Source organism: Esox lucius, chromosome 2 (assembly GCF_011004845.1).
Source record: "Esox lucius isolate fEsoLuc1 chromosome 2, fEsoLuc1.pri, whole genome shotgun sequence".
Lineage (NCBI taxonomy): Eukaryota > Metazoa > Chordata > Actinopteri > Esociformes > Esocidae > Esox > Esox lucius.
This window is the reverse complement of record NC_047570.1, coordinates 17,008,066-17,034,581: the sequence shown is the minus strand read 5'-3', so window position 1 is coordinate 17,034,581 and position 26,516 is coordinate 17,008,066. Positions and strand designations below refer to the sequence as shown.

Genomic DNA, 26,516 nt, shown 5'->3' with positions numbered 1-26,516 from the left:
TTAGACGAAGATCCCATGCTGATCGAATTGTTGTCTGCTGTGCGTTAGTGTATATTATTTTATTTTGCTATTGCTCAGTCCTACAGTTGTGTTTACATTCTGATATTGAATGAACATTGCTTTAATAAAAGGCTATAGTAAAAATTCGATTGACAATTCCTCTTCACTTGCATAGAAATCAGTATATAGTGGCTGCTATGAATTAAGAACATATGATGTGCTTCTATGCAGAAATGTTTAGGGTCTTAGGAATGCCTGAAGCCCTTCCCTCATCTGTCTGTCTCACTGTCTCGCGTTCTCTCAAAGTTTGTAAACATGGCGGTTAGCTAACTGGTTGTGTCTATAGCAAAGCCATGGGAATCATGCTGCTAGCTAGCTAAATCCGCAGTTTATCACCGCAGTTTGATCACAGGTGAAGTGAGGGGAATAGCTTAACATATTTTAGGTTTTGGAGTTTCCTCCAAAAAGTTCGTGGAATGGACCCACGTTCTGTAGCCAGGCGTTTGCACAGTTGTATCTGCAAGTAGCTTGCTAGCTTTCGTGCCTTCTCGCAAACTACAGTAACTTGCTTGCTCTGAAGTAGCTCGCGCAGAGAACCAGCTTGCAGCTAGCTTGCCAGCACAGTCAGCAGCTGTGTATGTTTTGACGGAATTTGAACATGCTCCAAATGGGGAAATGTATCGAGGAAAATGGACTGTATTGTTGACTAAATATTTTCAAAAGATTTTTCTGTCGTGCTACACTTGTCAGGGAGCAAGCATAACTTATATATACACTGCATAGATTACGTTAGCTAGCTATCTATTTTGGAAACATCCTGTCATCATCTTTCAATGTAGTTATTGAACTCAAGCTGTTAAAAATGTTTTCTGTGAAGCCCTTAAAACCAACTTTTAAATCCTATCTTCCGCCTTTACATGTAAGTTAATGCTCATTTTACTACTGTAAATGTAACGTGTTGATCTATGTAGTCTATTGCTAATACTGCTAGCGATTTTAGCTAGATCATGACTATGGCTTGTTAATTACAGTCAGTATGTTCTGCTTAATGTAGGTTACATATATAGGTTAACTAGCTAACTTACCTCGCTAGCTACTTTATTTGAGATTTGTTTAATCTTCCATGCAGACTGATCTGAAGAAAATTGCACAGCCACCTATCAAGAAGTTAGAGGCCAAGTTGCTTCCAGGTAAGATCACAGATCCCTCTTGCCACAGCACAGTTGGTTGTATGTCTCTCCTTTTTGTAAAATAAAATAACTAGAACTTGAAGCTACAGAAAGTTCCCTTCACAGATACTGTTGAAAATAAGTTACTGGGCTGTTCTTATTTGACTATGCTATAACCTTTCTCCTTTTGCTATGGCATAATAGAATTCCGGATTGTAAATATTCTTTAAGTTGGCCTAAGCACAGGTGCTTGTTTTGAATGTGTAGTCTGTCAGTGAACTTAACTGTACACTTTTGTTTTATTGTACACTACCATTCAAAAGTATGGGGTCACTTATAAAAAGTCCTTGGTTCTAGTTGTTAATTTGTTGAGGTAGGCCTAATTTCATCCCATGCTTCCTAAAGCACCTCCCGTAAGTTTGATTAGCATGATCACTTCTTAGATACCATATGGTTGAAGCAGCTCCCACAACAGCTCAATAGGGTTGAGATCTAGTGACTGGGCTGACCACTCCATTATAGACAGAATACCAGCTGAATGCTTCTTCCCTAAATAGTTCTTGCATAGTTTGGAGCTGTGCTTTGAGTCATTGTCCTGTTGTAGGAGGAAATTGGCTCCAATCAAGCGTTGCCACAGGGTATGGCATTGCAACATTGATTGATAGCCTTCCTTCAAGATCCCTTTTACCCTGTACACATCTCCTATTTTACCACCACCAAAGCACCCCCAGACCATTATTGCCTCTACCATGCTTGACAGATGGCGTTAAGCACTCCTCCAGCATCTTTTCATTTGGTCTTCATCTCACAAATGTTCTTTGTGATCTGAAAACCTCAAACTTAGATTTGTCTATCCATTACACTTTTTTACAATATTCCTTTGTCCAGTGGCTGTGTTCTTTTGCCCATCGTAATCCTTTCTTTTTATTAACCAGTCTGAGATATTGCTTTTTTTGTGCAACTCCTCAATTTGTCCTCTTGCTCAGTTGTGTACCGAGGCCTCCTATTTCTATTCTGGTTAGAGCCAGTTTGTGCTGTTCTGTGAAGGGAGTAGTACACAGCGTTATACGAGATATTCAGTTTCTTGGCTATTTTCTCACATGGAATAGCATTAATTTCTCAGAACAAGAATAGAGTTGTTGACTTTTAGAATAGTTTTTTGTGTCTGGCCATTTTGGGCCTGTCATTGAAACCACAGTTGCTGATCCTCCAGATAGTGAACTAGTCAAGAGAATGCACGTTTTATTGCTTATTTAATCAGCACACATTTTTCAGCTCTGCTAACAATTTCAAAATGGTTTTCTAATATTCAATTAGCATTTGAATATGATGAACATGGATTAGCAAACAATACGTGCCATTGGAACAGAGGACTGATTGTTGCTGATAATGGACCTCTGTACGCCTGTGTAGGTATTCCATATTGTTGCGTGCCATTTCCCTTACAACATTAACAATGTCTACTCTGTATTTCTGATCAATTTGATGTTATTTTATTGGATAAAAACTGTGCTTTTCTTTTGAAAAACAAGGACATTTCTTAGTGATCCCCAAACATTAGAACGGTAGTGTATTTTTATGCTTTATTGTGTAGGCCTAGACATTGTGGCAAAAGGTGGATAAGAACATTTTAGTGGAAACAACTGTCTTGGAGCACTCTGCTTAGGTAAATGTGCCGCGTCAATGTGCTGGAACACCCTAGGCCACACACTTGTGGTTTCTGCCCACAGGTCTTTTGCATCAATTATTTCCACTTCATTAAACTTTGGTTATCATCTTTTGTGGGTATCTCATCCAGAAAGCTCATTCAACTGCCGGACCGTTTTCTCTGAGCTGTCAGTCAGCATGGCAATGCAGAGACTTCCTGGCCCCCTTTTCATCGCTGCAACTAACCACACATAATATAGGTTTACTTAACAATAATATGGGTTTGCTTGGGTTGGTTTAGATACTCTATGTCTTTTTGACTTTGCAGTCAATTCCAGACAGGGTGTGAGAAAGTTGGTTCTTAACTGGGCCTATGTCTTAAGGAGGATCGAATTAAAGATTCATGTTCATAGAGCATCAGTTAATGGAAGCTAATTCCTTCTTGTGATTTTCTTCATCACTTGATCATAAGCGTCTGGTGACCACTTAACCCAAATGTTTCACCCAACATGAATGTGAACTCTCAATAGTAATTATTTTTCTATATTTTATTTAAGTTGTATGTAGCAGTAGGTATTTTTTTTCAGGAAGTAGGGAAAGGTTGTAACTTTGTGATGTAACCTTGTAACATTGCTTACAATTTTCACGAGTGAGGTGCCCCCTTTAACTGAAGGGACAACACTAGATTTTCCCCCAGATAGATTTTCCCCATTAAGTGGTTAACTATACACTTTAATTAGGGCAGGTGTAGAAAGATTACGCCTGCCCTTCTTCCCAGGTTTCTCTGCATCTGGGCAAACTACAAATCAAATTGCACAACAGTGATCTGGCACCTGTCTACCTACAGTGATACTGTCGAGGCAGGGGTTTGCCCTGCTTTAGACCAAGACTCATGCCCTCGTTCAAGTCCTCTCTGATGTTGTTGGAACTGAAAATTTAAATATAGACATCTGCCATATCCAAATCACCAACTTAAGCACATTTAAGCTGCAGAGGTCTGTCGGGTTGTCCGTTATAGCTTTTCTTGTGGGTGCTGTAAGTATTTTTGTAGGCTCGTTTTATACCTGGACTAATTCTGTTCAGGTACTTTGTGGTTTTTCAATTTTAGTTTGCGTTCGCGCTGCATCTGGTAGTTAAGATGCAAGCGAGTGGCACAGAGAGAAAATATTCCTCAAGGGTTGAAAAGGTTTTCCTAACCAGCTATTGCTATGGCACAAACAAAACAAACAGCATTGTGTTAAAGTTAGTAGCCTTTAATCAGAATTGTAACCACAATATTTGGCAAAACAATGGTGATTCCGTATTTTATCCAAGTTGTGCAGCCCTGGTCTCTACTCTTTGGAATGGCAATTTCAGCTCAGGGTGCAGCCTTTTGAAATCAACAGTGTTGAATTGTAGTGATTCACATGATTTCAGGATGAAGTCACCAGTTTTAGTAGACTGAACAAAGTGTCCAAAAGTACAAGGTTTTATGGCGAAGACTGGTCAGTGTGCATATGACAACAATATCACTAGCACTCCGCAAATCTGTCCAGTATGGGAGGGAGGCAAGAAGTAAGCAATTGCTGAAGAAAGACCAGGGTTGTGGTCTGACAACTGAAATCGGATGTTTTGGCCTAAATGCAAAGCAAACCCAACACGGCACATCAAGCAAAGAACACAATCCCTACTGTAAAGCACGATGGTGGCGGCATCTATTCTGGAAATGTTTCACATTGTCACAGACTCAGACACTTTCCAGGATAGAATGGAAAATGAATGTAGCCTACATGTACAGAAATGTCCTTGAGAAAAACCTGCTGCCCTCTGTAGGGAAGCTGAAACTGGAACAGAAGTTCACCCTTCTGCATCAAGCCCTGACATCCAAAGCTGCAGTGGAGTGGCTAAGGAATAAAAAGGCCCAATCAGAGTTCTCACCTAAATCCATTTGGCTGTGTGTGTCATTATTAAACATTGCTGCCTGTTGATGCTCCCCAAGGAACTTGATAGAGTGGACAGTTTTGTGAAGACAAATCATTGAATATTGCCAGCATCACAAGTGTCGGGGGGTGGGGGGGCCTATTTAAATGCATCAAATTCAGGTAATGACACCCAAACCAAATGTCGCAAGGCAGATCTATATGGAAAATAATGTCTGGAGGTTTTCCCACTAAAGGAGAGTAATTCACAGTTATACAGTAACTTCATGACCCTCAACTGGACTTCAAGCTGTTTACATTGAATTTCACATTTGCTCTTATGGCATGGTCTGTGTGTTTCACTTCAGTTCATTGCTGTCTGTCTGAGGGTGGCCCTACACGGAGAGACTTTGGCTTTGTTTCTGGGTCTCCCAGCTATTCAGGAGGGTTGCTATGTGGCCTGAATGTGTCCCATTCATCAGTGGTTGAATGGTCCATTCAATTCTACACCACACCGACTAGACAGGACCACAGTGGGGGTTTACTCATCTCCACAGATCTGCTGAACGGTCCTCCTCTCTCCTCCGTCTCCCTATAAGTCAGTCATGTATTTTCTACTGTGGCTGGATCCTTTGCTGCCTGGTATTCTGTTATTAGATAATTAACTTTCTCCTTTTGCTTTTCCTCACTGAATGTCTTATCTTTATATCTTTTTTGGGAAAATTGGCAGTGTTCTTTGCATGAGGCAAAGCTCACTTTCCATACTCCGTAACCCATTGTCATCTCTATGGCCCCATGTTCCTGCTGTCCTTAGTCTCTCTTTAACCTCTTACTCAGTGAGTCACTTTGTTTCTCAGCAATACCTGCTCCATTAGTCACACAACCCAACGCTGCTCCATTAATCACACAACTCAATGCTTATATGAGCAATATCGTTAATATAAAACCATCAAATGTCATTTTGCAACCCTTCATAAGTAAAATAGTTAGACTGTTGTACTGTCTGTTATTTTACACATGAATACAGATGGAAGGCTGACGCAAATCTGTACTTTTAGCTGCCCTCCAAGTTGAAGCTGAGACATTTATCCCCAGTCTGGAGTGTAACAATTACTGTATACAGAACATCGTGGCTCTCTCAGAGCCAGTCCCCCTCCGCCCAGCTGTCCAAACTGTGATCAGGTCTGCTTAATGGTGTACACAAACACTGCTATGAAAGCTGCAAAAACACAGGAAGGAAGGTAGTGGTTAGTCTGGTCAGGTAGCAGTTCAAATAAAAAGCTCTCTTTTAATTTTTGTGGACTCAAAAAGGAGAACCTTTATGTTAGGAAGTGTTTGTTTCCTCCAGTACGGTTATATGAAAGGAAAAAAAATATATCGTCTAAACACACACAAGCCTTAAATAAATGAACCAAATCCAGATCTGTGTTACCACTGGTAACATGATAGTCCACTACCATGGCACATTAACATTTCTCTGAATTATCACAAGATGTACACTATTCTTTGGGGAGGACTTTTTTCTTAGATGTACTGTACTTTTTTTTATGTATGTTTCATATGCATGTTGGATCACAAGATACTGGATGATAGTAGGGAGGAGTTATACTGTCATGCTGCTCAGTACTGATAAGATCAGTGAATTAGCAGAGACTAAAAAGACTGAAGTAATCTACCTTGTAACTCTTTGACCCCATCACTAGTATTCATATCCACAGCTGAGACAAAGCTGATAAGGTTTTGAGTCAGCAACTATGTTGAAGAGGCAGAATGCTGACTAGTCTGAAGTAAATGAGTTCAGTACACACACACACAGTTTTGGTGAGGCAGATCTTAGCGCTCATTCTGAAACTCTGCCGGTAAACCACCTTCACTTACCATAGCATCTAACAAAAAGTACCATGGTCGAGTCCTCACCAAAGAGTAGTGCACATCTTGTGATTAGGCCTGGGTCTCAACTGAGCCTGGGTCTCAGTCCTCAACTGAGCTTTTTCTGTCCGATCCTTTTCAATGATACAGGAAGTGGCAACATCAATGGTTTGGACCAGAAAAGTACATCTTAGATTTGGACCTCGATCCATCAAGCGACCATACTGCCAAAGCAGTCACAGTTAAACATTTAGGCTCTTGCTAGGCCTGCCTTCCTAAACAGATCAATTATTTTAATGGCACATCCTTTTCCTTGGATGGGGACAGCATGGCCATTTGATTGCCTGTCTCATGCCCTGGCTCATGGGGTTTCCCTGGCAAACCTGTTGTGTAGGGGCTGAATCTTTGAACTCTCGTTCTACTTAATGGCCTGAGAGAGAGAGAGAATTGATTCTGAAGTAGAAATACTCAGCCAGCCTTGTTAGTGTGACTCTGAGGTGTCGCTAGGATCACAATACATTGGGGCTTAGCCCACCTTCTGCCCCACCTGGGACAGGAAGTACAGGGTTTTGAATGTACATGCGGAAAATGTCGATGTACACTCTAGTCTACATTTTCATAATGCACGATGAATAGATCAGGGGCTATTTTTTGTATTATATTTTTTTAGATCTGGGGCTATTCATAAAAGATCCGGGGCTTTAGCCCCGATGCCCAGGGCTAACAACACCACTGGTGTGACTCATGGGCTCTCTTTATATTAAAAAATAAATACTTGGAGCATTTGGCATCTAGGCTACAGCTATAATTAAACATTTGTTGGAATGAATGGAAAAACATGGAAATAGAGGGGGGAACCTTTTGACAGTGTTTTTTGTTCAGACATCAGGTTGTTAGTTTGATTGTATGTTGTTTTTTTGTCCTGAACCAATGCAGGTTTTAAAGGTAGTGGTCACAATGAGTTAATAGGTCTGTAGCAGGGGTATTCACTTTATACCTCCAAGCCAGTCCCATCCAATTTATTTCATTGCAACCCTCTAATCAGGGACTTATTTGGACTTGGGACACCAGGTGGGTGCAATTAATGAAGAAAACTAGCAGGCTCCGGTCCTTTTCGTGTAAGAGTTGAATGTCCCTGGGTTACAGGTTAGGGAACAGAGTGGGATGTGTAAACCTCCTCTAGCAGGATAAGTCCAGCTCTTCTCTCTGGTATGTCCATCACTCAAGCCTCCGATGGAGGTTGACATTTGGGGATTATTAGAGCCAGTCTGAGTACCCAAGTGTAGGAATGCCCAGATCACTCCAGCAAGGTAACAGAATGCATCTGGGTCGATGGTGGAAACCTTGGTGACAACCTGTAATAATAGCATAGGAGATATACAGTCTTATGGCCTGCTCAGAGCCATTTCTGTGAACGACTTTGTCCCTCTGATATTATTGGGGAAAATGTCATTTTCCTGGTGAGGCCCAAGATAAGTGAAGAGTTTGCATGGCATCTGATTCGCTATAATCAGAGTTGGGGTGTAAAGGATTACAGAAAATCAGTAACTGTAATCCGTTACATTAATCTGATTGTAATCGGATTACAGATACCTTTGGGGAAAAAAATATTACTTCTGGATTACTTCAATTGAAAAAGATTAGGTGCGAGAAATAATTACGACATGTTGCATACTTGATTTTGTTTTTGAATGTTTTGAATGAAAATATCAATTGCGCGCCTCAGTTGTGTGATCATCATGCAAGCAAAGGTGGGCGTGCCGATTAGTGACGGATGAAGCGCTAGTTTAGTTTTGGTTGGTTGGGTGGCTGGTGAAAACAGAGTACAGTATACCTATTATAATATTAGCCGGCCCATAAAAAATTTGATTATCTACTTTCAACGCATCTTTTTGAGAACAATGATAGGCGACATGTTTTCTTTTTTTTCTTCAAGTTTCAAGGTTTATTTTCAGGGGCTACCGGTCATTAGGGGCATGTAGGGCACAGCCCCACCTATTGTCAACAGAAAGAACTGCAACAACATTTTTATTTCTCCTATAATTTATTATCTATGAATATTGAATCTTCCTAAATTGCATATCATTTGTGTTAGGATTTTATTTCATGTTGATTGGTCCCTGCCTTGCTGCTTCAAGACTGCGTTCTGCCGATTCGAATTCGCAGTAGAAGGCCATAGGCTAAGCGTGAATGTGGGGCTAGCCCCTCTCTCACAATGCAATGTACATTGTATGTGTGAATATATTAATATGCATGCTCAGAATGTTAGTGTGATCAATGTAGATCACACGAATTTGATGCCAAGGGGGCTGACAGCTGGTAGCCCCACTACAGCGTCATTTCATATTTCAGACCTGATTGGCTGCCTGTCTGTCTGGCGCCAACATTAGTCACCAGGAAGAGCGAGGAGGGTAGATGGTCTTAGCTAGCTTGTTAGCTTCAAAAACGCCAAATAGCTTGAGAAAATTAATAAAGTTGATTTCGTACTCGAGCACAGGTTTGAAACCCTTAATTTGGAGGAAAAACTTGAAATAAAGCAACTTGGTGCCCTTCAGCCACGGGATATTGTCATCACTCAAACTGCTGGTAAAAGTAACCGCGGGTTTAACGTGGAGTGGTTTTTGAAGAAATAGTGGCTAACGGTTAGCATACAAAAGAAGGCACTCCTCTGTTTTCCATGTCTGCTATTTGGTGGAGATGTTACTTGGTCGAGGACGGGTTACAAAGATTTGAAACATCTTTCTGAGAGGATTGCAAAACATGAGCGCAGCGGGAGTCATCTGGACAATGCTGTGAAATTGGGCTTACTTGGAAGGGTAAATGTCACAGCCCAAGTTGACAGTGCATACAGGCGCTCCATTGAGCAGCATAACAAACAGGTGGAGGAAAACCGGTACGTTCTCAGTTGGATCCTAACATGTATTGAACTGTGTGGAAAATATGAAACCGCACTGCGGGTGCACGACGAGTCGGTGGACTCCCTGAATCCTGGAATATTCAGATGCATTTGTGAGGGTGATTCGAGACTTCAGAGGAACTATGACGCTCAGCCCATTTTCAGAAGGACATCTAGCACTGTACAAAACAAACTGTTAGACTGTAGGTATGAAGTGTACAGGGAAGAGATGGACAAGACATAATTTGTTGCCATACAGGCAGATGAGACAACTGATGTCTCCTGTAAATCACAAATGGTGGTTGTGTTGCGATACATGTTGCCTGATAATACAGTGGAGTTTGTGGAAGTCAAAGATAAAACTGGACTTGGCCTCTCTAATAGCATCAAGGGTGTGCTGGAACCACTGGGATAAAAGCTGATCGCTCAGACTTATGATTACAGTGCGGCTGTAATGAGTGGAAATGTCAGAGGGGTACAGACACTAATGAAAGAGACATGACCAGTTTGTTCACTGCTATGCTCACCAGCTGAACCTGACCTTGCAACCACTTTGTTCAGCAAGGATGAGCGTCCTGATGGTGTTTTTTGCAGATTTAACTGCTTTTGCCACTTTTTTCTCTGGCGCTCCAAAACGTGTTGCGGCACTTGCTGAGGCAACACAGAGTCACATTCCAAGGCCACCTGCTGTACGATGGAGCTTTAAAAGTAGAACTGTAAATGCAGCTAGTAAAACATATTTGTGTCTGGTTGTTCACGAATGAAAACGCGTTTTCTAATGCCTCTTACTATGAAAGTAATCTAAAGATTATTTTGAGTAATCAGATTACGTTACTGAGTTGAAGTAATCAAAAAGTTACATTACTGATTACCAATGTGGACAAGTAACTTGTAAGTGTAACTGATTATATTTCAAAAGTAACCTACCCAACCTTGGCTATAATGATTATGATTTCCAGAGAAAAGGCTAAAGACTTCAATGACAAAGAAAAGTAGAAGCTAAACCCTTCAGTGACAAAGAAAGTAATGGGGATTGAGGCGTCAGGGTTGGTTAAGAATCAAATCATTTGCATATAGTGCAATCTTATGTTCGATTTCTCTGACCAACATAATCTAAATATCTTGGATGATGTCTGATGTTTTGGTTGCATGTACAAGTTCTTGTGCAAACAGAGAATGGGAGATGTCTAAGCATGACTCTTGATTGCTGAATCACATAAAAGCAACTTGTTTTTTACAGCCCTTCGGTTACATTTGTATTTATTCCAATAAATGTGTTTTTGTAAAATGTTTAGTGAAAATTGTTGAAAGGTATATTTAAAAGCAGAAATCTGAGCATGTCATTCTGTTCACTCAGCATCAAGCTCATGCCTTGGTACATCATTATAAGTCTGAAACTAAATTACTGAAAATGTTCAATTACTGTGTCTAACTTGCAGGTATCATTCACACCTTTCTGTCCTATTAAAGCACACATTTGCTACCTAAACTCTTGAAAAAGGGTTTCCATAAGGGATCTTTGGCTGTCCCTGTGGAGAATTTTTTTTTCTATTTCAGGTAGAATTGTCTTTGCTTCAGGTTGTACCTGGTTTGCACCTGGAACCAAAATAATTAACCAGGAGTCTAACATGTTTATCCCTGGAAGCTGAAAATATTTCCCCACAGTGACAGCTGGAAAAACCTACTTTTATTTCATTGTAACCAAAATGTCATGTATAATATTACTTCCTGTTATGATTTTGTCAGGCGAGATTGTGGTAAATGAGGTGAATTTTGTGAGGAAATGCATTGGAGCAGACAGCAGTCAAGATGACCTGTGGGGGAAGCTGATATGCACCAACTTCAAAGTTTCCTTCATCACCCATGATGCCCTCTGTAAGCAGGTATGTTTTCAATGTGAGTGCAGTCAGTGTGCCTATTCATGACTGCACCCCTTATACGTACAAGATTCAGTGAAGAAAATACGTTTAAGACTAGTCTTCATCTATGTCCGTAAATCTTCCCTACCTGAACACAAGTGAATTTTTTGGCAAAGGTATCGTCACTGTTGTCCCGTTAGCAGCATGTGAGATTGTCCTGTTGCCGGTTATGAAATACCCATCAACAAGTCTCTCTTCTAGTGTAAGCTTTCAGGTTGTGTAACTTGCCATCTGGTAATTTTAGACCTCCTGTTTTGTGTTAAGCTTGTTTTGATGTCTTTACCTCTTAAACGCTTTTTAATTAAACCCCAGTCTGTTTATGGGATCATAAAGGAATGGCAATCCTGCCTTGCTCCTCATTGCTTGCCAAATATTGCAACATTCTCAGTTCACACATTTGCTCGAATGTTGTCAATGATTTTCATTCATCAGCTGATGCCATGTAAATCATTACATGAAACTGATACACAAAGAATAGTATTATTAGTGTTCCTGGCACAAAATGATACAGCCAATTCAAACTTTTTCTTATAAGCTGTAGATAACGTAATGCAGTCCTGTTCTGCTTCACTTAAAACTCCAGTCTCACTATTTTCCCCTGTAATCTCCTCTGCTCACCATGTTGATGTCTTTGTTGGGTTTTGTTTCTCATGTCCTCAGAGATTTCAGGTGGCCAACCGTCTGCTTGGAGAACATGATGTTCCCCTGGCTTGTGTAGAGCAAGTGGTGACAGGTATGACTACACTCAAATAAATACAGCCAAAATGTATACTGGAAAGTAGCTTATTAAGAAAAGACCCTTATGATTATTTTAAATCCTGGATGCCGATTGGTTGATTACAGTGGTAAAACGCATTCATCATTTAATTAATTAATGTTGGATGATTCCCTTCAATTGTTATTGAAGGACCTTATATTCCAAATGTTGTAAAATGACAATGTAGCTCTTTACAATTTATAATATACAGCCTTAATTATTAATCTCTATTAAGGGTACCAGTATTTTTGGAGGAGTCTGTACTTGACAATTGTTGGTTTAGCATAGCAATGATGAATTAATGGAATTAAGCACTGGTTCAAAACATGCCAAAATAATAAAAAAATGTATGACCTGCTTAACAATTCCTGGAACCCAGAATGAACAGCTGGCACTTGCCTGGTCTAGGCCTACTTCTGGTTGAGGCTATTAGTTGGTGTCAATCAGTAATCCCTCGGTTTGCAAGCCTTACTGGTTAATATTGTTTCCATGTTATTTAATAATAGGCACTTTAAAATAACTTGGCCCATGAAAACATTGGATTTTAGACTGCACCACTACAATGTTTCATCGACAACATGCTTTCATTTCAAATGCACAGTAGGCAGGTTATGAACTCGCAGCTCCAGTCACATCACATCAGCCTTATCTGTGTGTGTGTGTGTGTGTGTGTGTGTGTGTGTGTGTGTGTGTGTGTGTGTGTGTGTGTGTGTGTGTGTGTGTGTGTGTGTGTGTGTGTGTGTGTGTGTGTGTGTGTGTGTGTGTGTGTGTGTGTGTGTGTGTGTGTGTGTGTGTGTGTGTGTGTGATATTTATTTATTTAACCCTCCTGTGCTGGGCTAATCTAATTACCAGACGGCGTGCACAGTCTAGCAACAAAGCCGCTTCATTGGCAACACTGAATGTGGCAGCCTATGCATGGGGCAAACGCCTTCTACCAGCAATTTGTTCAACCAGAATAAAAAGTCCCTGAGATTTGAGCCATGGAAAGCACTGCTGCTGTCTCAGTACTGCACTGAATGAATAAAGTAGTGATGAAAGTAGCTAGCTAGCTTACTAAAGGACATTGCATTTAATGTTGTAGGCTACTAAATGGTTGGGTTCTCTTGTACTGTGATTATGACGGTAATGGCTGAAGCTAGACTAGATGAAATGGAGAAGTGTTTACAATATTAAATTTACCCTCCTTTTGGAGCCATCCATAACTGCATTGAGATTTTAAAAGCCAACAATTATAAATGCTTGACTTAGTAAGGTCTCTCTCAAAGAATATGACCACTTCCGCTAGGCCGTCTTCCAAGGGTTCATGTGTCGGCCTTGTATGTGCTGTGCTCAATAGCCGTGGGAGGAGGTTGATACCAGGTTGACTTAAGACACATTATTGACTCCCTGGTCACAGATCTGTTTTTAGAATCTCAACAGATGAGGTCATAGCCTGGACTGTGGGCCATGGGTCTGGACAGGATTAACCTTGTTTGTGTAGCTCATAGCCTCGCTCTGTGCTGACATGGCTGGGAGCGTGGAGCTGTTGTGCTGAGCTGATAGAGCATGAAGCAGTGTTTTCCTCTGTCTACTCAGTACGCCCATAATAACAAAGGTCCTTTATGAGAGCCCTGGCTTGGCAAAAGCACTCACAGGTCATTTTTGTCCGTGCCTATCTGCTTGCGGACACCTGCTCCAATAAGCTCCAATGCCATTATGAATTTTCCATTTTAATTCTGAAAGACACTTATAGCAATGCAGTGTTTTCTCCGGAATGTTTCTTTGCTGGGGGGATATACACTATGGGTATTCTCAAATTTGACTAAATATCTTCCAAACGGCCTCTCCAACACATTGGTCTTTCAGTTAGCCCAGCCTAAGCTATACTGTAGTCAGGTGAAACATTTTAATCTGTCCTTGAGGAATGCGGTTCACCCTAAATGCATCCTGTTTGCTTATCATGGCAGCTTCAGTGAAACCCAAAATCAAAATCTGTGGTCTGTGAATTTTATTTATTTGTCCTTTTGAGGTCTGTGAGCTGAATGTAGTTGTCCTTTTGAGGTCTGTGAATTAAATGTAGTTATCATTTTGAGATCTGTGAATTAAATGTAGTTATCCTTTCAAGTTCTGTGAATTAAATGTAGTTATCATTTTGAGGTCTGTGAATTTTATTTAGTTCTTTTGAGGTCTGTTAATTATATTTATTTGTCATTTTGAGGTCTGTGGATATTATTTAGTTCTCAGTTTGAGGTTTGAATTAAATGTAGGTGTCCTTTTGAGGTCGGTGAATTAAATGTTCAGCCAATTGATTCCCATTTTTTCTGCTAAAATCCCCCCGTCAAACCAATATTTATTTTGGTTGAAAGAGTTTGACCCAGGTATAGACTGCTATAGTTAGTCTTGCAAATTTTGTGAACTTAGTGTACTTACCAGCAGGGCTATTTAGAGCAAACAACACTTCACACTTTGAGTGACAGAGAGATATTATTGGCTATGTTATCTACTCATCTTATTTCATACATCCTTCCAGTATATACAGCTCTGGAACAAATTAAGAGATCACTGCACATTTTTCTTTGAGTCTCTTCATTTTAACCCTTCTGTTCCTCACTCAAAACCTTCCTTTTTGACTTTTTTGGAAAGGAAAGAAAAAGGTGCAGTGGTCTCTTAACTTTTTCCAGAGCTGTATATAACTCTCATTATAAAGACTGTAATTGATTTGTTCATTATAACTTAGTCTAAAACATCACATTTTCCTTCCAAACAAGTGATTTATGCTGATTACATTCATTAAAACATTTTCTCCAAAATAAATTGACCGTTGCAACACCAATTTCCTCATTTGCTTTAGAAAGCTGATCACTGGCAATTTTCTTTTTTCCTTTTTCCTGTTTTGACTTTCTTTGAAACGTGTGGTGTCATGGATATCCTGTCTTTCTGTGGTCAGACCAATGCCTTCTTATTTATTGACATTAGCCCACCATAACTAAAATAGTTTAGTACCAGATCTGTACCAAAGCACTTGACCTAATTGACTTCAAAAATGTATTCTCCCCTGGCTATCGCCCTACTGTCTGAAAGCCAAAGGAGAAACAAGCAACACCAGTATGTAAAATACTGATGGGACCAGGCCACTATTGTTTTTAAACTATGTGACGAGCCATTAGCCCTAGAAATGGTCTGATAAGCTCCTGGTGTTTGTTGTTTGTTTCTCAGTAAATGACGCTAAGGGGAAGCAGAAGGTTCTGGGCTCCAACCAAAAGCTGAAGTTCAATCCTACTGAGCTCATCCTGTACTGCAAGGACTTCCGCATCATCAGATTCCGCTTTGACGAGGCTGGGCCCGAGAGTGCCAAGAAGGTGTGTACTATAAGTTTTCTGAACAAAATGATGAAATATTAACTCTATATAAACAGTGTGACACTGTAATTTAAACCATTGGTAAGTACCAGCCATCTAGCCTGGGAATTATTTTATATAATTTTTTGTCTGGCTATAGCAGTCATGCATTTCTTTCCCAAACACAGAGGCACCACTGAGCCGTTCTATATCAACTTATCATTTCAATGCTACTACCTGGGGGGAGAAAGGTTTCCAATTGCTCCACCCAGATAGTATATCAGAATATCTTTAACAAGTCAGTTTCCAATATGGTACATAGATTCCCTAAGAATGATACACATTTACTTTGTTGAAAATGTGTTTTTGTTTAGCCTTTATGTAGATTTGTGTTACACCTAAGCCTATGGAGTGACTCGCAACTAAGGACGTTGACAAGTAAACATCCGATAACTAATAAGGAGACCATTCCCCCATTTGTGAATGAAGCCTGGTAGCTACAACTTCTACCAGAGGGTCTGTGGGCCGTCTGCCTCCATACCATCCAGCTCCAAGGAATATGTCTGGGGCCTGCGGAAGGAAAGCCACCCTCCAACCAGGCTGCTTCGAACGGGGGCTGACCAATCTACCAGTAAATGATCAGCCTCTGGCTGCATGTAAAAACTCTAATTCTCCCTCCAGGCCAGTGGTCACACTGATAAAGAGATGGAAGCAATAAAAACTATGAATATAGGCCATAGCTAAATTCAAAATATTTCTAGGTTTCACAAGTGGATTACCAATTAGTTAATTTTATTCCAACACGCACAGCAGTTTAACGTGGAATGATGGAGGATACATTTTTAAAAGCCCTGCTGGAGATGTTTTTTTCCTGAAGTCTCTAAATAAGAATTTGTTTTCATGTTCCTGGGGTATTATTTTTTCATACTTCAATTGCAGCGAAAACATTTGATTCTCTTCCATTAGATCTGTGCAAGTGGCTCTGTTACCATAGCAACATCCTGACATTAAAGTGTCTGGGGGACATTTGTTTCTTAATTGAGCAGTACAGTGCAGTCTAAGGATTTGGACAGGGACACACGTTTTGTTGTTTTGGCTCTGTACTCCAGAACATTAGATTTGAATTGGTAGAATGATGACTAGGTTAATGTACAGACCGACCGCTTTCATTTGAAAGTACTTTTATTCTAATGGGATTAACTTTTAAGAAACAGCAGTTTTAAATATAGTCCCTGAGTCATTGGTTGGTAACCCAAGTTTATCGTGTATCCTCCCATGCACTCCTCTTTGATTCTTTCTCTGTCCCTCTCCGACTGTCTCCGCCCCTGCTCTCCAATAGGAAGATTCAAGTCTGCCTCTCCAGTCAGTTTTTCTTTCATCTTCCCTTCCATCTGGCTCGCAGAGAACCTAGAATTGGCCCGAGCAAACTCAGTCTGACTCGCAAGGAGACATGAAGGCAAATGTACTATTCTCTGGTATTTTCCAAAAAAGAAAATGTAGTACATTTTAAACTCATGTACAGGATGACTCACTTCAGATGTCATGTAGTGCATCATAACAGCTGTTGTTGCTCGGCAACCTACAAAGAAACTTGTGTAAAAGGAACATTCCACGGAGTTACTCTGACTAATCTCTCTGTGCGAGCCGTTGATTATAGTCACAGATGTATCATGTCTTGAAGAATGGCTGTGAGTCATGAGGGAGGTGTCTTGATAAGTTTAGTTTGTTCTTGTTTTGTTTTGGTTTGAGGAAACAACGGCTTCCGTCATTTCTGACAGCAAAGCCAAAAAACTAGCCTGGAGTTACCCATGTTGGTCTCTTCCTGCTAGAAAATATGAAACTGTGCGCAGTGACAAGAAGAAGAAGCGTGTTGGTGGGAAGAGCAGGGTGTTGAAGGGGGAGGAGCAGGGTGTTAGGGGGGTGAGAGCAGGGTGTTGTGGGGGTGAGAGCTAGGTGTTGTGGGGGTGAGAGCTAGGTGTTGTGGGGGTGAGAGCTAGGTGTTGTGGGGGGAAGTGCAGGGTGTTGTGGGGGGAAGAGCAGAGTGTTGTGGGGGGAAGAGCAGGGTGTTGTGGGGGGAAGAGCAGGGTGTTGTGGGGGTGAGAGCAGGGTGTTGTGGGGGTGAGAGCAGGGTGTTGTGGGGGTGAGAGCAGGGTGTTGTGGGGGTGAGAGCAGGGTGTTGTGGGGGGAAGAGCAGGGTGTTGTGGGGGGAAGGGCAGGGTGTTGTGGGGGGAAGAGCAGGGTGTTGTGGGGGGAAGAGCAGGGTGTTGTGGGGGGAAGAGCAGGGTGTTGTGGGGGGAAGAGCAGGGTGTTGTGGAGACAAGCAGGTTGGAGATGAGCAGTGTCACTCAGCATGAAACCTGTCAGTGCCTGGGAACACGTGATGTGTGAAAGAAGGCATCCAAGAGTACTAAGCCTCAGCAGCCCTGCGGACCTGGAATAGCCGGGGCAGGTAGGCCGCCGACTTAAGTATTTCTTCTGCACACACTGACTTCAGATCTCCAGCCAGGGCTCTGGGTGCATGCCATATGGAGGCAATTTGTGTCAGAGAAAGGGGAGCTAGCATTTACAACGCCTCAACACACCTGTAAGATATTGACTCAAGGCGTAATTATCAACATTTACCTGGATGTTCTGCCTTCCAGGGCCATGGATCAAAGCATGATGTTAACTGTGTGCTCCAGTCACATGATCAGCCCATTGAAATTATCCTCCAAAAACACACTGTTCTCAAAAGTTTAACAAGCCTCACCTCAGACACATCAACACCAGTTACTGGTTCTGGCGTGTTGCAGGCTGATTGTGGTGAGGGATACACTCCTCAGTCTGTTTCAATAGGACATAATCACTTGTCACTCTTCAGTTTTCTAAGGCTTCTGGCTACCGTTACTAAGGTGAGTTCTGTTTCAGACTTCCCCCGTAACTTCTGATGGCTCACAGTTTCTGCTGGAGCCCTTGGTATGTTACAGATTGAGACTCCCTGGCAGGCCTCCTCTCTCTGTGGGTGTGGAGTTACTGTGGGGAACTGAACCAGGGCTCACTCCTTGTTATTCTTTGTGACATGGAATGAAGCCATTTTATAATAGCTCATTATATTGAAGGAAATTACAGAGTTGGAAGCAGGCTGTCACACATACACACACACACACACAGTACATACATACACACACACACACACACACAGTACATACATACACACAAGTGTGCCTCCCCAGCGTCCTGTGTTTTGATGGCAGCTCCTCCAGTGAATGGACAGCATTGTATGATTCTGAGCCACTGACAAAGCTTCACACTGCCTTTGGGACACTGGGCTGAATTTGCCATGTACTTTCTACTAACAAGGTTTGCTTTCCTATGTTTCATTTAACTAAGAACCTGTCATGCCTAAGTGTAAAAGCTGCTTGGAGCAGCTCCGCTACCAGTTAGTTCCAAAGCAGACTTCAAAAGGCATGACCATTTGAAAATACCCTTGTTAATGGATGGTCTTTCATTTCCTTGCGTTGCGCTTCGATGTTACTTTAGTCTTTTAATAGAATGTCATAGTCACTCAGTGTAAAGGAAATCCAGCACGTGGTGACGTTCGTCTTAACAGTCTTTTTGTTTCCGCAGCAAAGCATCTTTCTCCCACTCTGCCTAGTACCAGTTAAGACCGGACAGACTGACCCTAGTCCCTCTGCACGTTCACTTTGACAGTGTAAATACTGGGAACTGGGACGGGCAGACACTGGGAACTGGGACGGGCAGACACTGGGAACTGGGACGGGCAGACACTGGGAACTGGGACGGGCAGACACTGGGAACTGGGACGGGCAGACACTGGGACGGGCAGACACTGGGAACTGGGACGGGCAGACACTGGGAACTGGGACTGGCAGACACTGGGAACTGGGACGGGCGGGAAGACACTGGGAACTGGGACGGGCGGGCAGACACTGGGAACTGGGACGGCGGGAAGACACTGGGAACTGGGACGGGCGGGCAGACACTGGGAACTGGGACGGGCAGACACTGGGAACTGGGACGGGCGGGCAGACACTGGGAACTGGGACGGGCAGACACTGGGACGGGCGGGCAGACACTGGGACAGGCAGACACTGGGAACTGGGACGGGCAGACACTGGGAACTGGGACGGGCGGGCAGACACTGGGACGGGCGGGCAGACACTGGCCGTTACATGAATGAATTATAGTAGCTCCTTAAACTTCTCTCTTTCACCACACCTCACTCGTTCAAAGATAATGTAATCAAGCTGCTGCAGTCAGATCAGTGTGTTTGCTGAATCTGCCAAACATGTCTTTGTATGTTTCTTGCTGTATGCGATGCCTATTCCCTTGGGTGTGTGTGTGTGTAGTGTTTTGTGTAAATGAAAGGAAATACAGCACATGACACTACCCTTATTTACAGTACCAGTCCAAAGTTAGGACACCCATTCAAGTGAATGGGTAAGTGTGGCCCAGCTTTGGGTGGGGATGTATATTCCTAGACATGTCCCCTGTTATCATAGTGTTCCTGGGTGAGAGTCTGGTCACCATGGTGCTGAAAACATGACGTAGTGTTGAGAGTATCTTGGCTAAATTATACATTCTGCTCTTTAAATTGTTGGATTTGTTCTGTAGCAAAGGAAGTGGCCCCTCATAGCCAAGGCACAGCTTAAAGACTTATTGGACATTTCCAGCATCTCTTCCAAATGAATGAAACAATTCGTGAAACAGGTGTGCAGAACAATACTCTGTTCTGGAGACTACAGCAGCCAGGAGGTGCCTCAGGTCCATTTTAATGAAACAGCTCTTTGAAAATGGAAAGCGAAATGTTTCCCCAATGTGTCAGCAACAACCATGAGTTGGGTACCGTGAGTATCTCCAGACACCCAGACCGGCACGCTTGCTCGTACGTGCTCAGTCCTTTGAGGTCATGCATTTTGCCCCACCCTGTGATTTCAGGTCTGTCTGGCCATCGCTCACTACTCCCACCCTGCTGATCCCCAGCTGCTGTTTGGCTTCGAGTACGTAGGGAAGCAGTACTACGGTTCCTCAGGTACCACACACTACAGCACACCAGCCTGGACACGCCCCTGGACACGCCCTGTTGTACGCGGCCTGTCTAAACAAACTGTCCTAGGGGTCGATAGCATCCCCAAGGTGTACATGCCTTGACGTTTGAGGTGTCTAACTGTGATTAGTATTAATGTTGCTGTAATAAAGAACATGCAGTGACCTCCTGAATTACTGGACCCCTTGGTAAAGGTGGGCAAAAAAACAATCGCTATTTATCAGCTTGATGTTACACTCAAAATATGTGGGAAATGTACAGTAACCTTTATTTCAGGTAAGATTTAGTGAAAAATCTAATTCATACTTTAGTTTTTTGACTAATGTACTTCTTGATGTCTTTGAATATTTTTTTAAGCTAAATAAAGGGATAGATTCATCTAATTTCAAGCTGATTAAGAACCAATTTTTTTCAGTCTTTTTTTGCTCATCTTTATCAAGGGGTCCAATGGTTTTTGAGGGATTCTGTGTAGTTTGAGTCTTTGAGATCATGGAAATATAGCGAGCAGTTGACTTAATGTGAATATTCTTAGGGAAGCGAATGAATGGCATGGACCCTGGAGGAGGAGTGCAGACGCCCCTGTTTGACCGGCCCTCTGAATGGGACCGGGAGATCAAGAGAACGGGGGCAGCAGAGTGGAGGGTGTGCTCCGTCAACGAGGGCTACACCGTATCACCCAGGTGGGGCCCACATAGTTAAAGGGAGGAGGGGAAGGTGGAGGAGGATTTTCAAAATGTCACCCATTCAGATGTTTAAGATACAGGTGAAATGATGCACGGGACTCCAAGCGTATCCAAATGTAGCATCAGTCAGGCAATCAATATAAGCGGTACAAATTGCCGGTTTGTAAAGGTTTTGCTCAATTTGCTTTCAAAAACATAATCGAAGAACAACGCATGAAACTCCTTTCAGAGTTATTGATGTACAGGTAATTTGCATGCTGATGGGTTTCAGTCAAACCTCTTTGCACCCTGTCCCAACTTCTGCACTCTGCTTGGCATGCTGATGAACAGGACGTATCCCTATTCCTGAATCACAAATTCACATTTCCGCTATAAATATAGCATTCAAAACGGCCTGGGCAACATGAGACTTTATTGAGACACAACCAAATGTAATTTGCTGGGTTGTTTTGCATTGTGCTGATGAAATGTGTGTTTTACTGGAATATACAGTACCAGTCAAAAGTTTGGACACCAACTCAGAAGGCAGCTGTTTCACAAATAAAAGTAATCTTGCTTTTACCCATAATTATTTCATCATTAAAAACCTCAGGCAATCTGGAGAGTCCTTGAAAGACTTTCAGCCTCTGTCCTTCTCTTTCCTCAGTCTCCCGGAGTACTTTGTGGTCCCTGTGTCCCTGGCGGATCAGGACCTGAAGCAGTACTCCTGTTTCTTCACCACTCACCGCATCCCTGTGAGTGGCTTCTTTCATCCCAGAAAACACAGCCGTTGCTTCATAGAAGTCTCCCCGTTTTAGACTGCCGTGCATCAAGTATTAATGACCCGGGCTTGTGAAGGGGGAGGGGGGGGCGGTTTGTGTCTGCTCGGCCTTGACATACATGTGTTTTCCCTAGTTATGGTGCTGGAATCACCCCAATGGGAGTGCCCTGGTACGCATGGCCAGCATCGCTGACCCACTGCAGCAGAGGAAACTGGACCAGAGGTACATTAACAATGAATTGGTATTGGCCTACGATTTCACGCTGTGTATGTCCATCATCTGTTTTCAGTGTCCTTTCAAATGGTGTCGTTATCGTGTCAGGAACTCTGATTTGTTATTAATATTACAACCCAGCAGGGAGTACCAAATAAACTGCAAATAAGCTGTACTTTTCCAAAATTATTTTCCTATGTTCTGTGGTAGGATCTGCAGTGCCATAACAAAGAGCCACCCACAGCGCAGTGATGTCATCAAGTCTGACCTGGACAAGAACCTGCCCAACATCCAGGACATACAGGCTGCCTTCGGCAAAGTGCGGCAAATCTGTGTCATAGGTAAATCAGAAGGATTTAAATCAATCTAATGCTGAGATCTAGTGTATTTGATGTTGTTGTTTATTTTTAGGAAGGTGGTTTATGTTGCTCTTAGGCTGTTATTGCTGTTCTTACAGATTCTGAACGCTCATTGGTTGTTTGACTGTGTGTTTGTTTGTGTGTAGAGCCCTTTGAGGAGTCTGAAGAGAAGTGGCTTTCGTCCATGGAAAGCTCTCGATGGCTTGAGTATGTCAGGTATGTACAAATATTTAAACACCATTGACCCAGCAGGTTGGCTCACCATGATGTGTAAACTGGCAGTCCTGTCTTGAATGAGGTTTAATTTAGAGGAGTTCAACCATTGAAGTTGAATTTAGAAGAGTACTAGCATTGAAGTTGAATTTAGAAGAGTACTAGCATTGAAGTTGAATTTAGAAGAGTACTAGCATTGAAGTTGAATTTAGAAGAGTACTAACATTTGTAATGGTGGCAGCATTACTATATACCTTTGGTTAGACAAAAATGTTGGTCATAAGTAATGAATGTCATAATTTCATTACCGAATAAAATAATAGTGCATATTACACATTTGTACTTAAAGTTAACTTTATCCTTTCACATTCCAGGGCGTTCCTGAAGCATTCAGCTGAGGTAGTCTACTTGCTGGAAGGAAAGCATGTGTCTGTCATTCTGCAAGGTAAAGAAATCCATGGTTTTCTTTGTTTCTTTGCTGTTTGACCATTACTTGACTAGGTAAGTCATGGTCTGTCCTGCCCGCCCGTTCCTGCCTGCCTGACCCTGTGACCATGTCCTCCGCAGAGGAAGAGGACCGGGACCTGGGTTGTGTGGTCTCCTCTCTGGTGCAGCTCATGCTGGACCCTCACTTCCGTAGTCTCATTGGGTTCCAGAGCCTGGTGCAGAAGGAGTGGGTAATGGCTGGCCATCGCTTCCTTGACCGCTGCAACCATTTGAAGAAGAACGACAAAGACGAGGTAGGCTCTGTTTATTTGCATTCTTGCTATGGAGCTCGGCTCCACTAATATATTGACTTTTTTCGCGCCCGGCGATTTTAACCACAATATTCTCTACCTTTTCTCCTTCTTCTCTGTTCCGTCAGTGTCCTCTGTTCTTCCTTTTCCTGGACTGTGTGTGGCAGATAATGAATCAGTACCCAGCAGCATTTGAGTTCACTGACACCTATCTGACTGTGCTCAGTGACAGCATGTGGATCCCTCTCTTCAGCACCTTCCTCTTCAACTGTCCCCAGCAGCGCACTGAGAACAGCATTGTAAAGACACACACACACACACACACACACACACACACAACATTCCCTCTAAGCAACTCGGTAGAGATGCAGCTCTGAGCTGTGTGCAGTATAGGTGATGTTAGTTGTCCTCATCCACAGGACTTTGCTAAGAGTAAGTGCATCCCTCTGGGGGAGGAGAAGGCCTTGCGTTTCCCTCCAGTCTGGGACTGGTCCCAGCAGTTCACCCTGAAAGACCAGGCGCTCTTCAACAACCCAATGTATGTTGGCAAGGGGGCCACCTGTGTGCAGAACGGAGCTGTGAAATCCTTCAGACGCACCAAGGTCAGTTTTCTGTCTGTGTTTCAGAGATGTCAGCTGCCTCTTTGCAGGTGTTTCATTTACATTCTAGTCAGTGAAATGAAGGACATGAGTCACAGTGGCTTGAAAAGTTACCTGAATTCATCTAGATCGACACAAAATGTAATTTTCACCAAAGTAAAATCAGTGTACGTTGTTCATTGTATTAAACGTATATTGTGTGTGTGTTCTTTTTCGTTTCCCAGAAGAACTACAGTTCTACACTCCGAGGGATGCCCACTTCCTTAAGGAACGGCCTAATGGACGGTGACACCCTGACCAGGCGGAGCTCCCTGGTGCTGCGTCTCAGACCAGACTTTTCCCAGATCAGAGAGGTGGTGGAGAGCCCGACAGAGCGCTTTTTGCGAGACTGGTTCTCTCGACCTGCGGACCTGCAGGGAATGCTCCTTCCCCAGCTCCTGCCTTCTCACCTAGCCCTGTGGAGGCTGTACTTCCTCCGCTGGGTCCCTGAAGCCCGCATCCCCAAGGGCGGCCCTGTCACTGCTTATCACAAGCTGTCCCAGGTGGCCGATGAGATAGAGATGTTGCAGAACAAGCTTCGCCAGTACAAGGGGGTCACCCCGGTCTCCAGCCCCGGTGCACCCCCATCAGACCACAGCAGGATGTACTTTAAGGCCAGCTCCACCAGTGAGCCCTCACCAGAGTACCTGAGCTCCTCCTTCCCCTTCTCCCCTGTGGGGAACATGTGCCGACGCAGCATCCTGGGCACTCCCCTTAGCAAGTTCCTGAACGGAGCGAAGATATGGCTCTCCACAGAAACTCTGGCCAATGAGTCAGTCTGAGGTACTCTGTCTAAAGGGCTCACTTAAATCAGTGGTTAAAGTCAAGAAGGCATTTGGTATCACCTAGAGGCCAGAGGCTTGCCCAATGGAATGTGATGTAGCTGTTTAGTTTTTGCACAACATTCTTCATCTTTGCTCAAATCGCACATATCTGCTGGGGTTTTCCTGTCTCTCTGTAGGTAGTCAATTTTGATTCCCAATTAAAAAATTTAGTTTTTGGTTCTATTGATATTGAGTAGAAGAATGTGGGAGAAATATATATTTTTTGTGACATTGATGTAGGGCTGATGACACTTTTAGGAGAAAAAATTAGTTATAAGGAGTTGAATCTGTGGTTGACTCTTTTCTCATCTCTATTTTTCTCACTTAATAAAGCTGTATTTCTAGGGGCCTTCTGGTAAGGTACTACTTTCAGTCTAGAGTGAATAATCACCAAATCATAAAGAGTGAAATGAGAAGGACAGACTGGGCAATTTTATGTAGTCCTGGCAGAAAATGATCATCATTCACAATACATTAATGAAATGCCATGGACCTGTTCCAGCCAAAAGACATTCATCAGTCAACTTTGACATGTAAGCTTTGGTGCTATGAACCACTGGGCAGGCTGGACACCTGTTCTTTCATTCTCCCCACAGAGCTTGAACTGATGCTGCTAATGGCTGGATGCCACAGGAACTATAACAGAGACACTTGGCATGGCCGTTTACCGCATGCCAGCTGGTGTGTTTCAGAGAAAGATCGGTTTCCTGTAATAAGCCCTCATCGCTTACTCACCCACACTATTCACTAGACATTCTAAATATGAATTCAAGGCCTATGAAATAATTTATCTGGTGGTGATGTTGAAATTATGAGGTGAAAATAATATTGATGAATAATGTACAGCTGTTTTTATTGCTTGAATTTCATAGGTTTACTTATTTACTGTTGTCTAATTATGGTACTTACAGATGTTTTAGTTTATATTCCATTAACCCACAGGCCTTGTTTTAGCTTACCACTAATTCACACATGGTGCAGTCAGCACTGTTATTTAGTGAAAATTGTGTTCTTCATTTGGAAAAATTTGACTGATTTACAGTGCACATATTTATTCCGTAATGCAAATGATCTCAAACAGGGATGATGGAAATCTTTTGTGCCTTTTTAGATGGGAATTATGTTTTCTCCAGTGTACAGGTGTATGTCCCTGTGGCTTATTCTACTATGCATGTTGTTACACAGTAATGACATTAGGAGAGAAAAACAACTTCTCAGGCTGACCCTAGAAGGCAAGTTGAAATGAAGATTTGAAGAAACACCATGTTGTGATGAATGTTATGTTGGACCTTAGTGGATTGACACTGTTGGATAAAAAATGTAGAGATATACATTTGTTGTGTAGAGCACTTGTGACAGAATTTAAGGGTCTTAATTGAAAAGACGACGCCCACTCAACAACTTTAACAGCACTGCCAACACACTCTGACCACAAGGGATCACTGCCAGCTAAGTGTACATTTTAAAGATTTTAGAGTAAATAAATGAGTTCAACAATTTCTCACGTTTTTTGTTATTTAGGGGTAAAAGGTGTGTGAATGTTTGCATACTCTGTATTTCCTTATGAT

General features: G+C 42.5%; 1 protein-coding gene across 1 annotated transcript; it reads left to right on the top strand.

Moving 5' to 3' along the window:
* Positions 1 to 278: 278 nt before the first annotated feature.
* On the top strand, positions 279 to 26,447 carry mtmr10 (myotubularin related protein 10). The gene is made up of 16 exons (XM_010880575.4): positions 279 to 919; positions 1,130 to 1,190; positions 11,226 to 11,362; positions 12,059 to 12,131; positions 15,352 to 15,494; positions 20,412 to 20,505; positions 21,053 to 21,200; positions 21,850 to 21,937; positions 22,098 to 22,186; positions 22,388 to 22,518; positions 22,683 to 22,752; positions 23,124 to 23,194; positions 23,317 to 23,489; positions 23,615 to 23,785; positions 23,906 to 24,088; positions 24,310 to 26,447. Exons 1-16 carry the CDS (start codon positions 863 to 865, stop codon positions 24,904 to 24,906), a joined length of 2,286 nt encoding a protein of 761 aa, XP_010878877.1. The 5' UTR covers positions 279 to 862; the 3' UTR covers positions 24,907 to 26,447.
* The last annotated feature ends 69 nt before the right edge of the window (positions 26,448 to 26,516 follow it).